We start from the raw sequence: 19,059 nt of genomic DNA on the forward strand, positions 1-19,059 counted from the left end.
TAATGGTCTATAAAACCTAATACCACAGAAAGTCAGTTTTACTTATGTAATGATTATTCCCAAATAATGATTTCATCTAGAAGTGCACAAAAGACCACCCAAACTTCTTTCTCCACTCCTATCCCCAAAGTCCATGATCTTGGTAGGAACATAATCTCCAATGTTAGACAGAGCTGCTATCAGATGGGTATTAATTCTTGTGCTCTTTACCCTGCATGGTTTTGTAGAAGTATAATGGATATTTTTTTCCTTTATTTTTTTAATGTTACATTCAAAAAATATGAGGTCCCCATATACCCCCCACCCCCCTCGCCCCACTCCTCCCCCATAACAACAACCTCCTCCATCATCATGAGATTCATTGCACAATGGATATTTTTATTATTCTAGGTTTGAAACAGTAAAAAAAGTTTACAAATTTAATATATTATTATAGTTAAAAAAAAGGCTAATTACAACTTCGACAGCATTAAAGAAAAGTTCAGTTTTCATCTCTTGATTCAGAACAGATATAAAAAGGGAAACGGACTTGGCCCAGTGGTTAGGGCGTCCATCTACCACATGGGAGGTCCGCGGTTCAAACCCCGGGCCTCCTTGACCCGTGTGGAGCTGGCTCATGCGCAGTGCTGATGCGCCCAAGGAGTGCCCTGCCACATAGGGGTGTCCCCCGCATAGGGAAGCCCCACGTGCAAGGAGTGCGGCCCATAAGGAGAGCTGCCCCAGGGCGACAGAAAGTTCAGCCTGCCCAGGAATGGCGCCACCCATACTTCCCGTGCTGCTGACCACAACAGCAGCAGACAAAGAAACAAGACGCAGCAAAAAGACACAGAGAACAGACAACCGGGGGAGAGGGGGGAATTAAATAAATAAATCTTTAAAAAATAAATAAATAAAAATATTGATACGACTAAAATGTGATGAGACTGCAGTGAAAAAAGTATAACCCTTCTATGAAGGGAATAAGCAAATTGACGATATATATCAACACCTTAAAAAATGTTCAGATCCTTTGACTAGGTTAAATTTACTCCTGGAAAACTAGCCTCAGGAAACAATCTATCTATCTATCAAGCAAATTAGAAAACAAGCCAATCTCAACCTTTATGCATAAAACACTCCTTACAGCATTAGCATTAAAAAAGGAAAGAAAAAAGAAACAATCTGTGTGTACAAGAATAGGGGCATAATTAAGTAAAAACACAGGGATGATATACAGCAATAAAATTTCACTTAGGAAAAGTTTATGGCATAAAAAATACATTTGTGCTATATTAAGATGGTAAAAGGGGATATATGTAGACTTATTGCATCAGAGTTAAACACACCAGCACCACACACATATATTTAAAAAAGCGGCACACAGGGATTCTAAACAGTGTGCTACCCGAGTAGCCTTCAGCCTGGCCCTCCTGTTTAAACTGTTCAGCTAGCTTCCCAGAACAGACTGCTTCTCTTAGTTCTAGCATTTAAGATGCCCTCATCCACCTGCTAAATCCGGACGGCATCAAATACTGGTGAAGACTTGTTTCTCCCTGAGTGTACCTGAGAAGTGAGAAACCTGTGACCATGAGCAGAAGGTAGGTGAGAAGTGTGGTTTAAAGGAGCAGTTCTGTGCTTGGACCATGTGTTTTCTGTAGGACTGCTTCTGTCTGTCCTTCTGGGTTGTGGTGATACTGTTTTCTTGGTGGGGCACAAAAGCTTATGCTTTAAAAAGCACAGGTATCAAACAAGGAAACAGTATAACATTCTACATCCACAAGAAATCCTTCAAATAAGAATCAATGGAAAAATGCCAATCAGAGACGAAACCTAAGTTCGATGCAGCTTCTGAGGATAAGATTCTCCAAACCAGAGACTGCACTGTGTGGGTATTTTTCAAATGTTAAAAACTGATGTTGTATGTTAGACTCATAGTAGATGCTAGCTTCCCATTTTCAAACTGCTGTGAGTATAACTGTTTCCTACTGAATTAAACATGTAACTTTCTCATGTAGATGAAAACTGGTACACAAAGGCATATAAAACACATCACACAGCTTTATGGGGAATTTTAGCCTCCAAATTTTAAACTTACTGTTCATGGAAATCCAGCATTGGTGGCTCAAATCGTAGAGGCCTGCAATTGCCCCGATACAGAGATATACTGTAAGTAAAAAGAAAACAGCATAAGACGCAATTATTCAAAATACGAATTTCCTCAAACTATAGTGAGATACTTGACTTTTGTCATGATTAAGTATCATTATAAGAAATGGGGTTTAAGTTCTACTAGGGAAGTTCATTACTTTTCTGATTAATGGAAACCAAAAAATGAAAAGGAGAAGTGAATTTTTCCTAGTCAAGGGTATATAAAAACAGGCAATTCTCAGGTAGACTGAATGCTGAAATGCACTTGGTTGATATAATTGACAGGAGTATACTTTTAATATGTCCATCTGGGTTTTTTGCTATCTGATGGATAAATAGCTAATCCAACTACACGTACTCGCAGACAACATATAGAGACAAACTTCATGATCACACTATAGCTGGAGTGGGAAAGAACTACATAATAATGAATTCTGATATACTTCCAGGAACTTAGATATCTATTTAATCTGAGAATTTGGAAACACACTACTAATCAATGACATCTTGGCCTAGATATTTGCGTATAATGTTTAACCATCTCCCTTGTTATTAGAACTTTTCACTAAGACTTCTGAATAGTAAACCTCCCAGAAAACTCCAAGACCAGACACTGATGCCCTGCAAGGGGCGGGTGGCGGGGAGGAGGATGTCTACCTACCTAAAGTTATCTGGGAAATTCAGCCAGCCAACTAAAGTTTCAAAACTGTAGATATCAATCTTTTTGTTTTAAGAAACGATGTTAGAGCAAAACCCATTTTGTGAGACAACTTTATTTCCATCTCCATCCTAATTCACAAGAACACAAACTTCCAATGATATAGTGAGTTCATTCAGAAGACAGAGGAAATACATTAGAAATAGGAAAGGACATTTAGAACATACAGGAAATTCAGCTTTAATGCAATTCTATAAAGATTAAATAAAGTAGTACAATAATTAAGCTGAAAGTAATGAAGCCCAAATGGACAATCAGCCCTACCAGTTAAGAACATTCTCTGTTGTTTGATATTCCCTCTACATGTTGAACAGACAAGATGACAAACACACACAGCAAAGGAAAACACCAAACATCAGATTATACTTCAGTAAAGTACAAAGCTATAGACCCTGGATCAATGAAGGAAAAAATCCTCACAACACACTTGCCACAATTAGTGACACATACAGATTCTAGTCTCCCATGTTCCCCCCATTCTTAGACATAACATAAAACAGGTTCTTTTGGCTTTCTTTCAACAGCAGATACTGTTCAGCTCATCAGTTGCAACAGTGTGAAACCCAAATTTATATAAAAATTTTACTCAAGGAAAAATAAAGTGCATAAAATAAATGCTTAGTCTTTGATTCATACATAGAAACATGGACGATGTTAGATGCTGAAGATGAAGGGATTAAGATTTAGTTTTCCCCCCTCACAGAACTGACACTCCACTCCACAGCTGGAAATGGAAGTGTCTGAAGCAGCCAGGCAGGGTAAAAAGCACTCAATACAAGGGTCTGGAGTGTGCACCGTGAGCCAGGGGCTGGGGCTCAGGGGGAGCACACCACGGGGGACACAGTTGGCCGGGCTGGAGAGAAGGTCTCCCTGAGGCGAGGCGGGACACCAGAGCAGAGGCCTCAGCGAAATCGGGGGAGCCAGGGAGCGAGGCTAGGAAGAAAGGAGGCGCGTACTTGGCCTCTTGAAGAGCGAGGAGGCTGAGGCAGCCAGGGGAAGCTGAGGTGGAGAGATGCAAGGGCCAGATCTCCCTGCAGAGAGTATAACAAAAAGTCTCCAGAGTGTTTTGAGCAAGGAAGCAACATGATGACACATTCTAAAAGGCTAATTCTGGCTTCCCTGGGGAAAACAGACCATAGGAGCCCAAGAGTGGAAGCAGGGAGGTATTGCAGAGGTCCAGGTAAGAGGTGATGGCAGTTTTGGCAAGGATGGGTGGTTGTTTTCTGAAAACATCTGGAAGCAGGGACAACAGGGTGTGCTGATGGACTGATTTCAGAGCGTGAAAGAAAGGGAGGAATCAGGGATAGCTGAATTTCAAGATTTTGGCCTGAGACACTAGATACATAGTCACGACATGGGACGTTGCCAGAGGCGGTTTGAAGTGGGCAAGGCTAAGACATTCAGAAGTATTGTTTTGGACATTTTAAGTTGCAGATGGAGTCTAGATGGAGATGTCAAGTAGGCAGCTGAATATACATAGTTACTGCTTTACATTAAAAAGTTTCTGATTTTTGGGAAGCAGATGTAGCTCAAGTAAAGCACCTGCTTCCCAAGTACTAGGTCCTAAGTCCAATCCCCGGTACCTCCTAAAAAAAAAAAAGTTATTGATTTTTTATGTTTCAATCATTTATCTAGACATCTTGGTGAGTTTAATTCTAATTCCTTATCTATAGATTCTCTTAGATTTTCCAGGGTCACTCTATATGCTCCCAAAATACACATTATCTTGCATTATTATCTATGAACAAATCATTAGCATGTAACAATTCTAGGTCTTCTTTTCAAATTTTTAGACCTTGTTTACCCTCTTTTATGCCTTGTGGTGGCTAAGACCACCTAAAAATGCTCCAGAAAAGCGAGGGGGGGCCCAATTGTTACACTGCAATATTTTCAGAACACTCACAGAATATGATAGAGGGAAAAATACATAAAAGATGATTCCCACATATATAAATAGTTATTTTCGAAGTATCAGCAGATTTATATCCAAGGAATGGTTTAATATTTAATGGGGTAGAATACAAATTGCCAAAGGCATAATCCTATTTCAATAAAACAAAAAAGGCATTAACACAGTTGCTACAGATCTGTAGCTGACTACAAGATACTGTCACATGTTTATTTAGAAAGCACAAAACACTAATGTTTTATAAAGAAAAAGTGTTTGTGAATATGTAATGAAAAATAAATTTGGGGAAAAGCAATATGAAAAATGGTACTTTTGTCAATTTCCAAAGTGATGGAATCTGAGACATAATAAATTTTACTTTTCTTTTTTCATTTAAAATAAGCTTCCTCCTAATGAATTAAAAATTTTAAGGCTTCATATTTAAACCAAAATGAACACCTAAAAATTGCTAAAAATTTGGAAGAAAAATCTCAAAATGAAAAAAGGAAACCAAATTAAACAGAAAAATAGGACACTCTTTCTACTTTGATGACACAAGAACATGAAGCTATGAAAGAACTACAGTGAAAATACAAAATATCGTTTAAGAATGGATGGGTAATTAAGTCTTCCTCAGAAGAAGGAAAAGCAAGAATATTTGTCACCAAATGACCTATCCTAAAGAATGGCTAAAGGAAGTTCTTCAAACAGTAGAAATGATAAAAGAGGGAATCCTGAATCATAAGTAAGGCAGACAAAACAACAGAAAGAGTAAAACTATATGGGTAAATACAATTGACCTTCCTTCTCCTCTTAAGTTTTCTAGATTATCTTTGATGGCTGAAGGGAAAATTCTAACACTGTTTGATGTGTTTTCGATATATGTACAGGAAATTTTTAGGGCAATTATATTATTAAAAGGGAAAGATGATGGAACTCAACGGGAAGTAAGGTTTCTACACTTTTTTCTCAAACTGGCAAAACGCCACCACCGAAAGACCATGGTAACAATGTGTAATGTAATATGTAGAGCAACCACTAAAGAGTCTATACAAAGAGACACACTCAAAAACACTACAGGTAAACCTAGATGGAATTCTAAGACTTGATAAAATAGCTCCCAGAAGACAGAAAGTGATGGTTCTGCCAAAACCAGGCTCTAATTTGTGAGGAAACAAATTAGACCTATCTAGATGGAGAGTCACCTTACAAAAGTGTTAGGGCCTCAAGGTCAACAGAGAATGATGATTATACTGATTCAGTATTGGTATACCTTCATGATGAATGAACAGTCTCTTTCATAACTATGAAGTGTCCCTCTTTATCTCTGGTAATATTCTCCATCCTAAAGCCTAATTTGTCAGATAGTAATTATACATATCCTACCTCTTTTAAGATTAGTGTTTACATGTTTTTCCCCCTTCTTTTTATTTTTAACATAACTGTGCCTTTATACTTAAAGTATATTTTTTAAAAATCAAAGACAACTGAGAAAGCTAAGACAAATGAAAAATAAACAAAAAAAAGACTGCTGACTGGGAGCAGATGTGGCTCAAGAGGTTGGGCACCCACCTCCCACATGGGAGGTCCTAGGTTCAGTTCTAATGTCTCCTAAAGAGAAAAAAATAAAACAGACAACAAGTGCAAACAATGAGCAAAAACAACAAGCAAGCAGACAAGGAGAGAGCTATTTCGGGAAGGTGGGGGGAACTACTGACCAAGAGGGAGAAAATGTTTGCCACACAGATCACAGAAAGGACTAATATCCCTAATATATAAAAATGGAGGGAATAGATAAGTAATGTCGGCAAAATGGTGGGCTAGACAGCTCCAAACATCTGTCTCTCCACAGAAACACTTTTGAAGAACAAGCAGAAACTATTAGAAGTTATTTGCTTGACCTGGAAAAGTCAAAAGTTTATAGCAACCAAGCAAAGGTTGAACCAAGAAAAAGACAACTTAAAAATAGTAGGAAAGCTCAGTGGTGTTTTTGCCTGCTTTGCCCCATTCCCTCCCCAGCGCAGTGGCAGTCTTGAAGATGGCATTCCATGTTCCTGGTGTGGGATACTGGTCTCTGGTTCCTGTGAGAGCAGAGCAGACCCTACTTACACATTATTGAGTTTGTCTGTTTTAATCTCTCTGGGGCTTACCTGAAGGACTGTGGCATTTGCATCTCTTTTGCCTAATACAAACTCTTCTAAGGCAGAAAAGCAGCAGGCATTGCTCAAAAACATTATAAGGAAAAATGAAAAAGCATGCAGCCATCCGGGGAAAAAGACTGTCACTGAGACACACAACAGGTTGCCTAAGGCCTGGAAGGGAAAATGAGGAGAGAATTTCTTTACAAAACCAGGGCAAGCAAAAGCATCCATGTATTCTGGGGAATAAGGAAGCCACTCACATGCCCAGGATGGAAAGCAAACACAGAAGAGATCTGAAAAGACCCTGACCTTTCACCCATGGCTGCCCTCGGTACCAGCAGGAAGTGAAGGCCAAAGGAGTTTTCTATGGCTTGGCTAAGCAGCTAAGGAGGCCCCATCACAGAACCAATACACAAAGACTGGGAGAGGATTTTCTGGTTTGGTTTGGTTTGAAGTTTTAACTTCATGGCCATCAAGAAAATTTTTGAAAACACTGGCTGAACCAAGTAAGCTCTCAGCACATTCTTGGGAAGGGGGAGATCTGACTTCCATAACTATCACATTATAATAACCAGACATTCTGTTTTCAACAAAAACTCAAGCATGGCCCATTCAAAGGAAAAAAAAAAAAAACAGGAAAAAAAAAAAAAAGGAGAAAACAGGATCCATCCATGGGGAAGCCCAGAAATTGGACTTCCTAGATAAAGAGTTTAAAACTGTCTGAAATATGGTCAAAAGCTTATTCTGAATAAGCAATGTATGAGCAAATGCGAATATCAATTTAAAAACTAGAAATTATATAAAGGAACCAAATAGAAATTCTAGGGCTGAAATGTAAAATAATGGAAATGAAAATTTCACTAAAGGGGTTCAACAGCCAACTTGAATAAACAAAACAAAACAAAAAAATCAGTGAACTTGAAGATAGGACAATTGAAATCATCCAGTGTGAGGAACAAAAAGAAAAATGAATCAAAAAGAGTGAAAAATATCTACCTGACTTGTGAGTCACCATCAAGCAGACCAACATATGTGAGAAAGACAGAAGAAGGGGCAGAAAAAATATTTGAATAAATAATGGCTGAAATATTCCCAAATATGATGAGAGACAAGAATCTATGCATCTAAGAGCTCAACAAACTCCAAGTATGAAAAACTCAAGACACATTATAATCAAACTTACTATTAAGAGCTAAAGACAAGGTGAGGACTTTGAAAGCAGCAAGACAGAAGCAACTCCTCACATTCAGGGGATCCTCAGTAAGATCTACAGCTGACACCTCATCGGAAACCTGGAGGCCTGAAGGCAGCAGGATGATGTCTTTAAAGTGCCACTGAGGACATCAGTTTGGTGGTTTCTCAGAAAGTTGAACACAGAATTAATTACCATATGATCTGATAATCCCACTTCTAGGTATATATCCAAAAGAACTGAAAGCAGGACTCAAATAGACATTTGCACACTGATATTCACAGCAGCATTTTCACAATACCCAAAAGATGGAAGCAACTCAACTGTCCATCAACAGAAAAATGGATAAACAAAATTATATATACACACAATGGAATATTATTCAGCCATAATAAAGAATGTAGTTCTGATACATGCTACAACATAATGAACCTTAAAGACATCATGTTGAGTAAAATAAGCCAGATACAAAAAGGGCTAATATTGTATGACCTCACTGACATAACTAGAATAAGCAAATTCATGGGGCCAGAAATGAAAATATAGGTTATAAGGGGCAAGGGTGTGGGGGAAGGGATTGGGGAGTTATTGCTTAATGAGTGCAGAGTTTCTCTTTAGGGTGATGAAAACTTTGGGGGGGTAAATGGTGCTGACGGTTATACAACTCTGTGAATCTAATTATGTCACTGACTTGTACACTTAAAAATGGTTAAAATGTCTAATTTTATGTTACATAAAATATATTTTATTGTTTTGTAACAATAAAAAAGTTGAGTCAATAAAGATTAAAAGTCCTATGGAAAAATGGGCAATAGACATGAACAGACAATACTAAGACATGATATAGATATAAGCATGGCTCTTAAACATACGGAAATAGTATCACTCACAATTACAGAAATACAAAAATAAAACTGCACTGAGACCATTTCTAACCTATATTAGATAAGCAAAAATTAACAAGTATAATGAGACATTCTATAGGAAAGGCTGCAAGAAAATAGCCAATATTTATTGATGATGGATGTGTGTATCAGTCAGGGTTTTCCAGAAAGAAAGAACCAACAGAATATATATAAGGAAATGTATTATAAGGAATTGGCTCAGCAACTGTGAGGGTTGGCAAGTCCAAATTCTGTACAATGGGCTACAGGCTAGAAATTCTGGCAGAGATGATGATTAAGAACACTTGAGTCCAATTCTTTAGGGGAAGCTGGCAGGCTAGAAATTCTGGTAAGAGGTGATGTTTTGAAATTCACTGAACATTTCTTTTGTAATGTCTAATCTGCTGTTAAACCTACCCAGTGAAATTTGCATTTCAGAAACTATTTCTCAGCTCTAGAGGTTCCATTTGGTAGTTTATTATAAGCCATTTTCCCTCATTATGTTCATGTTTCCCTTTAAATCTCTGAACATATAAAATAGATGAATTAAATTCTCCATCTGTTACTTTCATCATCTCTGTCATGTCTAGGTCTGTTTCTATTGAATGATGTTTTTCTTGATTACAGGTCACATTTTCTTGCTTCTTGGCATGTTCAATATTCTTTGATAAGTTGCAAGACACTGAATATTACACTGTTGTTTTGACTGTTCTAGATTATTTTCTTTTCCATATGAATTTTAGAATCAGCTAAACCGTAGGCAATTTCTACAAGATGCCTGTTAGGATTCTGATTGGGATTGCATTGAATCTATAAATCAATTTGGGGAGAATTGACATCTTAATGATATTGATCTTCTGACCCCCATAAACATGGTATCATCTCTCCATTTGTTCAGGTTTTTTAAATTCCTCTCAGCAGTGTTTGCAGATTTTAATAAACAGGTCTTACATATCTTTTATCAGAGTTATCCCTATGTTCACTGGCTGCCAAATCTCCCCAGAATAGGCCTAATACCCTAGGAAACGGAGGGATATAGGGCCTGTAACTCAGCTGCCAAACCCACCAGAACAGTTATCCTGCAACACAGAGCTGTGCAGGAGAGAAGGACTGTTCTTTTTACAAACTGCCTGTCTAGATCCTGCCTCCATAGCAGGAGTTCAGGGTGGAGGACACCAAGCACCACCCATGGCTGCCAGCCTCCCATCATAAGCCTTCTGCAGCACAGAGTCTGTGGAAACGGGATCTGACAATGTCCTCTGGCTGCCAAAACCACCTGCAATATCCATCCAAGGGTGCTGAGAGATGGGAACGGGCACGTGGCTGCCAAGTGGCTAAAAAGGTTCAACCCACAAGGCAGAGCTGAGGGAGGCCGGGTGGAGTCCCTAGCTCAAATGCCATGGCCACCCCTGTTTTTACCAAGTTTCCATAGATTTTGTTGAATAAAAGTTTCTCAATTCATTTACAGCCCCTGATCAATCTCCAGAGGCTCTGACTGACAGTCTTTGCTAATTATGACAAGCTTAAAAGATGACTTTCTGGGGAAGAAGTCCCCAAGCTCCTCATACCACCATTTTGGAACTCTCTACTCTGCCACAGTTATTTTAAGGTAGAAGTAATTTACTGCTTTTTAAAAAGTAAATGTAGTAGTCTGCTCAAAGAAGCTTACTAACATCTGCTGCTGCAGTGTAATGCAAAGCAAACCATTTCTTAAACTCTCTTTTGATAATGTTGACTTGCCTATCATCAGCTTACCACAGTCTTCAAAATTCATGCCAAGAAGCACCATCTTTTTTGCATACATGTCACTTCATGTGCAACTAAATGCTCCAGAGTTAGAAAATCAAAGTAAACCCTAATAAAATCTTAAAAAACAACTTAAGCACATTTCCTTTAGCTTTTTTTTTTGCAAAACTTAAAATAGATTATCAGTCAAATTGCAACTGTCAGCAGATTTTATCTGCCCTGAAGATACTACCAAGATTTGGATCTAACTACAATCTCCTAGTGGGTTAACTGTAGGCAACAGTAATTGTTGTATTTAATAATAAGCAAATTGTACTGTTAAAGAACCTTAACCACCTCAATGTGAAAAAATATTCCCTAACCCAAGATTTTTGGCTTATTTCCCAACTGAGAGAAAGAGGCACCATGAAACCTAGAGATCAGATGACCCGATTCTTCTTGAGGGTACTGAGTATACACATACACAGAGACGTGCACACATCCCTCCTTCTTCTAAGAAGGTCTGTATTCACTAATACTTCCAGCTCTTATCACACCAAGAATATACTAACAATAACACTGCTCCCAATACAAGACCTCTGCACTAGCTGCTCACCTGCCTGACATGTTCTTCCCTACAACCTTCACATGCTAAGCATAAATGTCATCTCAGAGAGGACCCCCCGAACATCCAGTCTAAAGGAGCAACTGAGTCCTCTCTATCCCAGATGTCTAACTGGTATTTTCCTTATTTATTTGGTGGCTTATTGTTTATTTCCCCATTGCATAGCCCTGAAGTCTCAGCTTCCTCACGTGGCAAACAGGTGCCTCAACCAATCTACTATGGTCTCGTCATTAGAATCTGTGATTATATGACAGTTTCTGCCTTAGTCAAATCTTACATTTTCATTTCACATTTTATGTATACATTTTCGTTAAAATTACTATTTGAATGAGAGCTCTGGCAGAGTTTAATTTGATTGTGCAGCACTGAGCCACATATAAATGACTGGATTCATCCAGCATGGGAGCTATGTTATCAATATCACATGCCAGACAAGTGTGGATATTGCACTTGCTTTTCCATGTCATAGAAATTTTAAAATGACTTAAGGGTAATCTATAAATATGGCTCTTTAGTTTTTAATTGGTTGACATTAGGCTCAAAATAAAAATTTATACTTGTATATTTAAATGCCCAATCCATTCCCATATCCATAGGTTACTGCATAACAAGTTGAACCAAAAGTTTATCCAATTCATGGCACTAGTCACATACATATACACACACAAACACAAATATGAAGTGTGACAGTTTTAAATTCTCTGATACTCCTGCCATTGATACATGGGGGCCTCTGCCTCTGCCCACCTTGAATCCAGGCCGACCTAAGTGACTGGGGGACCAATAGCAAATGACAGAAGCGATGCTTTGTGACTTCCAAGGCCAAGTCATAAAAAGTGATACCTGGTTCTCTCGGGGATGTTCACTCTAGCCATTATGCTATGAAGAAGCCCGAACTCGTCCATGTGACTAGATGACACGGAGAGGCCCACAGGTAAGCATGGTATGCAACACTCTGACTGCTAATTTCCCCGCTAACAGCCTCAACTCCCAGACAAGCGTGAACATGCCTCCAGCTCCCAGCCATCGAGCCATTCCCAGCTGCTGAGTCTCCCCAGTTGAGGTGACAATTAGCACGGCACAGGCAAGCTGCCTTTACTGTGCCTGAATTCCTGGCCTATAGAGTCTAGGAGCATAATAAAATGGTTGTTCTCTGGACTAAGTTTTGGGGTGGTTTGTTAGATATAAATAACAGATAAGTGTAACATGATATAATAAACACTGATGCAAATTCTTTGCTATACTAGGGAAATAACTTAAACCCTAGACTTTGATCATGAAGAAATAACATCTTCTTCATAAATGTAGACCAGTAAAATTCCACAGCTAATTTCCTAAGTGCTGGGACAAAGGAGCAAAGAAGAAGCACAATGTAACAAGTATGCTTTTCACTCCATTCTTCTGGCTCTCAATGCGTGAGTTCTAAGATTCTGAGATGGTCGGCATCAAGGCAGGCTTGCAATAGTCTGTAAACAATCCACCTTAGTACCGAAAATATCTGCGGAATGGTGAAGGCTGGAGAAGTGGCATGCAGCTGGAAGGCAGTGGGTACAGCTTTGGTCAGGGTGCACATGTAGGGCAGCTTCAAACAGCGCAGGTAAGATTAGGGAGGACAGAAAGAACCACTGGGAAGCAAGGCCAGGTCACCGCAGATAGAAGAGGTAAAAGAACAAACACAGTGAATATTTAAGGATTTTTATTATATTTGTGAAATAAAGTTTTAAGTGTCCTACCCTTAATCTGAATATTTGGTATTTCTCTCTCAAAACAAAACTCTATGTTGGTGCAATCTGCATTCACGAGTCCAAGGACATTCACCTGGGCATTCCAGCCCTTCCAGGGACATCTGATGTTGCTGTGATCACTTTAGTAGTATATAAAATGTCTGATTTCATTAGCTAATTTGCTTATTAGTAATTTTAAAAAACAAAGTTGGTCTGCTTTTATTTCAAGAATAAACACAATGATGAAATAAAGCATATACCTTAAAAGAGATGTGTTTCTAAAAAATTGGGTTCTTAAATCTGTGAATTGGGTTCCTTATCTGGGAAGTTCATTTCTACCACTGCCAGGATTCCAGCCGCCCCTGGGGGCACCCGCTGGAACAGGCAGTAGGGGGTTGACCAGTAGCTCCTGGCTCAGTTCCATCATGTTGAATCCCTGAAGTTAAAACCCTTGAAGGACAGGGATGAGCATCCAGCAGCTGCAGGAGGAAGCGGTTCTCCGATTCCCTGACACCCCTCCTTCTCTTTGGATACCAGGATGTGGAAGGGGAATGAGGCCATTATCTTTCTTTCACACTGGCCCTCTAACACACATTGAGAAACTTCCAAAAGACCAAGGAACGTGGAGGTGGGGTAGGGTGAGGAAGGTATCTGCACATTCACAAACATGCGTATAATTTCATAATGTATGAGGGTAAAACAACCCCTGTTTTCATCGGGAGTCTCTTAAAAGGGATTGCTGTTAGATGCAGGACTGGGTTGCACCTCCTGGCTCCTCCTCCAGGGCCTGCGGGCAGAGCATTGGTGAGAAGAGAAGGCAGCAGGGCCAGTCCCTAAAAGGCAAGGGATGGCCACAAAAGAAAACACCAGGGAATCGCAAGGCCATTGTAAGCTATGAAAAATCCTCCCCCTCTTGTATATGACAGGGTGAGGAATTCTGCACAATGCACATTTAAACCTGCTTTCGGGGAAACGGACTTTGGCCCAGTGGTTAGGGCATCCGCCTCCCATATGGGAGGTCCGCGGTTCAAACCCCGGGCCTCCTTGACCCGTGTGGAGCTGGCCATGCGCAGTGCTGATGCGCGCAAGGAGTGCCGTGCCACGCAAGGGTGTCCCCCGCGTGGGGGAGCCCCACGCGCAAGGAGTGCGCCCGTGAGGAAAGCCGCCCAGCGTGAAAAGAAAGAGCAGCCTGCCCAGGAATGGCGCCGCCCACACTTCCCGTGCCGCTGACGACAACAGAAGCGGACAAAGAAACAAGACGCAGCAAAGAAACAAGACGCAGCAAAGAGACACCGAGAACAGACAACCAGGGGAGGGGGGGAAATTAAATAAATAAATAAATCTTTAAAAAAAAAAAAGAAACACAGATTCCCGAGCCACGGACAACAACAGAGGCGGACAAAGAAGATGCAGCAAATAGACACAGAGAACAGACAACCGGGGCGGGGGTCGGGGGGGGGTGAGGGGAGAGAAATAAACAAATCTTTAAAAAATAATAAAGTAAAATTTCTCAACCATAAAAAATAAATAAATAAATAAACCTGCTTTCATACGCAGTGTTTAGAAGTAATGTGATACATAATATGTGATTTGTAATTTGTTATTCTCTCTTCACCAAAAAAAGTGGAGGGAAAGATAGGGGAGAACTGCAGGAATTCTCCAGAAGAAGTGAAACTATGTTAGCATCTGTACTGTATATATGTGCCTTACCTTTTCTGCTGATATGAACTGAGTCCCAGAGTTGTCTCAGTCTGAAAAAGGAAAAAAATATTGGTGAAAATACTGAAATCAAACCTTTATACTTCAGATATACAGAATGACCAAAATGTTTTCTTAGAGTTTTGACTTTGATCTTAAACTCATTTGGATTTCCAGGTTCAACCTGATCCCCAAACTTGCCACAGTACAAATGAGAATACAATTTGAATCTCATTTTAAATATACATAGTAGTGATACAAAGTAATGTGATGGTGCTTTTAAGTTCCCCTTCACCCTCGCTCTGTAAGGCCATGCAAGGCTACCTATGTCTCTTGCTCATGCACCACTTATCACCTGCATGCAGGTGCTGGTGTGTGACTGTCCCTGTTACCATGGAAATCAAGGTGCAGAGGTGGGAGCCAGCATTACACAGGTAATAAATATGCATTTAAACACTAAAAAGGACAATGAATATATATTATAAAGATACTGAGAAAGATGGGAAATAGGCAACGTGCTCAAATATGTCATGAGGGAAGGCCAGTCCGAAAAAGTAACATTTAAGCTGAAACCGAACACTAAAAACCAGGCTGTAGAAGCAGGACTGTGGTGGCAGAGGAGAAAACAGCACGCAAAGGCCCCCAACGGGCGAGTTCAGCTTGTTCAAGAAAGAGAGAGCAGGTATGTCTGGCTGGGGCTCAGAGGGGATGGGGAAGGAAGGGGAAAATGCGGTTGGAGGGGCTATGCTGTGGCCTATAAACCACGGCGAAGTGCTTGGATGGTGCTGGATCCAAACGCAAAGCTGGGGATCTGAAGGAGTAAAAGAGACAGAGACAGACAGTCTAATTTAGGTTTTAAAGACATTATTCTGTCTGTAGTGTAGATGGTGGATTAGAGGAGGACGAGAAAGACAGTAGGAAATTGGTGAGGCATTTGCTATAGCTCAGGTGATGAAGGAAATGAAGTCTTTGTAACAGTGGCCGAGAAAACACCAAAGTGCTCAGGAACACTGCCAGCAAATTAGCCCAAAAGCTTAGTTCTGTTATAATTAAAATAAACGATAGAGCTGTGGTGTTATTTTTCCCCCCAATATATAATTATTTTGTAATGGTACTGTGGAGAATGTACATGCAAAAACTATGGCATATGTGGGAAAATGTCCTTATTTCTTGAAGATGCATGCTGGGGTGAAATGTCAGGATATCTATAACATTCTATAAACTGTTCCACCTATATAAAGTAAGTGCATGTGTGTGTGCAGTGTGTGTGGGGTACATATAAATCAAATATGGCAAAATATTAATTGCTGGATCTAGCTGAGTGGTAAGTGAATGTTCATTGAACTCTTCTATTTTTTGTACTTAAAGGAAAAGTTCTTTACCTTTTCTTATGAATATTATATGCATTCTGTTAAAAATCATTAGGGTAAGCAGCTGTCTTTCAAAAATTAATTGCCTGAAACAACGCTACAAATAATAGAGGTACAAAATCACCCCACAAAATCAATGGTGCCAGCATCATAGTGAATGGCAAGATACTAGCTCTAAGTTCTAGGAGAAGAGAGAAGGGCCATGTTGAAGAATAAAGACAAATGCTAATGTATACCTGTAGAAATTAAAAGAAATCAACCAGCTATAAATAAAATAAATAGAGCACAATGTTAATTGAGGAGTTTAGGGGGTAGGTATAAAGATGTTCACTGTAAAATTATGTAAACTTTTCTGTAAGTTTGAAAATATTTGTAATAAAATACTTATTGTTATCATAAATAAATGACATAAATGTAAGACATGGGTAAAGTCCAAATTCTTGCTCAACTTAAATCCTGTGCAGCATGAGCAGAAATCCATTTAGTAACTAGACTAGATGTAGAAAAATATGAAGTGTCATTTATCACAATTTTACAGAACACTAGTCACTAGAAAGATGCTATAGCGCAGGTCTAGTCCTCCCACTCTACCCATCTCTAGCCTTCCAATCTTACCAAAGAAGGGGACAAAAATCTATACCAATGGAAAATCAGCTGTGAGGGTCATAACCCAGAGACACAGGCCCATGAAAAACTAAGATTTAATCACATGATTATAGACCACATTCTCTCTCTCACCCACACCTGACCCCACACTAATGGGCTCCAGTATTACAGAAGACTACAGGAGAAAGACCTTCCAAGTGGAGACTCTCTGAGAAGGAGCACCTAGGGAGGCCCAAAGTCAACAGGGAGACAAAAACAAGGACAGGAGAGGAATCCAAAGTCTCTGGCATGTGCACCTACAACAAATATTAAACACAGCCCAACTCCTAGCCAGAGCAACATAAATCCTCACTCTAGATCTACTTATCTCAGTTCCCATTACATTATTAAAATATGTCTGGCTTTCAACAAAAAATTACAAGAAAGCCAGAAGACCAAATAAAGCACAGACTGAAAGGAATAAAACAATCATGAGAACCATATTCAGATATGACACGGACACTGGAATCATCAGTTAAGAGAATGTAAAAGAACTTTATTACTATGATAAGGGCTAGAAGGGACAAAGACGACAACAACATGGAAGACCAAAGAGGCAGAAAGAATCACCTCATGCTAGAAATCAAAAACTAGTAAAACCTGAGCCATACTTCTCACACCTCCAGAAAACAGTTAAAGAAAGCACGTCCAGGAACTGGACAAGTGCCAAATCAAGAGAAGGCAACCTAAACAACAGGAGACATTAGCGGTGCCCTTGCTGGCATCACTCCCAGTCGCTCCCAGCATGGTGTGCAGTCGGCCTGCACTCCCACTGTGGTCCCTGGCACTATTCCAGAGGGAGCAGAGTGGCTACTATGCACATATGTACGCTGGACATATGTCACCTATATGAGGGGGCAATCTTGTCAGGTGCCAAGCTGAACATCTGAACCAGGACACTCTGCTCTGGCTCCTCACCCCATTATGTGCCCTTCAGGTAGAAGGAGTTTGCAGGCAGCAAGTGTAAGAAAGTTAGGTCAAAATGGCCCAGGGCAAAGGATTACCCTTAAAACATACAACACCTGGGAGGAGGAGTGACTATTTCATAGGGAGTGGAGGGTGGAATTCTTAACATAGCAAAACCTATGGGATACAGCAAAAGCAGTGCTCAGAGGAAAATCTGTAGTCTAAACACTTACAATTAAAAAAGAAGAAAGAGATGGAATGATATCATCAAAATGGTGACATAATCTCGCTCAGAATCAGCTAATAAAAGGACAAATCACACTTGCTTATAACTCTGGAGAATGACTGAGACTGGAGAAGGACTCCAAAAATTCTGTATCAAAGAAAAAGAAAAATAATCTCCAAGGGCAGGAAATTTCCTTCCCAGACCTGCCTTTTCTCCCCCTCACTTGGTCCTGTGAAGTTTGGGAGTCATCGCTAAGTGAGAGTAGCCTGGGTCCCTCCACCCTCCAGCCACAGATGCAGACTTATAGAACCACTCAGAGCAGCAAGTGTTACCCCACACATATCCAGGCACAAGGACCCAAGTCCACAGAGACAGGGGGTGGAATACAAGCTATTGAGGGCAGAACATAAGCTGATGAGCTGTGCTTCATACAAAGGGGGCCCTTGGGCAGGGGCGGGTAACTGTGGCAGAACTGTTGGCAAGAGGCTTTCACATTTGTAGCAGTTTGATATTGTTTATGAATTTCAAAAAGAGATACTGGATTATGTTTGTAAACTGGTCTTTTCCACTGGGCATATGAGAGTATACTGTATTCAGAGGTTTCACTTTTACCTGATTAAAAAATGATTAAGACTTTGATTGTCAGTAGGACGTTGAGTCCCTGCCCCTCCCCCCGTGGGTGGGGGCTCACAGAGAAAATGACAAGGCACAGGAGTTAGTTGGAGTTTTGATCCTGGAGCCCAGGAAGTAAACACAGGGAGAAGGAGATATGTAAGGAAGGAGAACTGTCTCCATTAAACACAGGCAGAGGCCTCTGGAAGAGAGACAGAACTGTTTGCCTGAGAGTCTACAGCTGGCCTTGTGGAGAAAGCAGAGGAACTGAGCCTGGAGAGAAATGAGCCCCAGGAAGAGAGGAACCCAGGAAGCCCGAACCCTGGCAGACGTCAGCAGCCATCTTGCTCCAGCATGTGGAAAGAGACTTTGGTGATGGAAGTAACTTATGCTTTACGGCCTGGTAACTATAAGTTTCTATCCCAAATAAATACCTTTTATAAAAATCAACCAATTTCTGGTATTTAGCATCAGCAACCCTTTGGCTAACTAATACAACATTTAATCCAGTTTCTGTTGGCTGGATCACCTGAACACAAAATAGGCTTTTTGGATTGACCCACCTTTCTGGATTGATC

The 19,059-nt window shown here is 40.1% G+C and overlaps 1 protein-coding gene across 4 annotated transcripts in view; it reads right to left on the reverse strand.

The window, feature by feature from the left end:
- The window catches only part of TMEM131 (transmembrane protein 131), a 245,049-nt gene that overhangs the window by 123,185 nt on the left and 102,805 nt on the right, over positions 1 to 19,059 (reverse strand). For all 4 annotated transcript variants that reach the window (XM_071208711.1, XM_058278126.2, XM_071208710.1 and 1 more), the window contains exons 3-4: positions 14,735 to 14,775; positions 2,075 to 2,143 (exon numbers count right to left, since the gene is read on the reverse strand). In XM_071208711.1, the coding sequence (XP_071064812.1) occupies positions 2,075 to 2,143; positions 14,735 to 14,775 (110 nt within the window). The remainder of the gene's footprint in view (positions 1 to 2,074; positions 2,144 to 14,734; positions 14,776 to 19,059) is intronic.

This window comes from Dasypus novemcinctus, chromosome 17 (assembly GCF_030445035.2).
Source record: "Dasypus novemcinctus isolate mDasNov1 chromosome 17, mDasNov1.1.hap2, whole genome shotgun sequence".
NCBI lineage: Eukaryota > Metazoa > Chordata > Mammalia > Cingulata > Dasypodidae > Dasypus > Dasypus novemcinctus.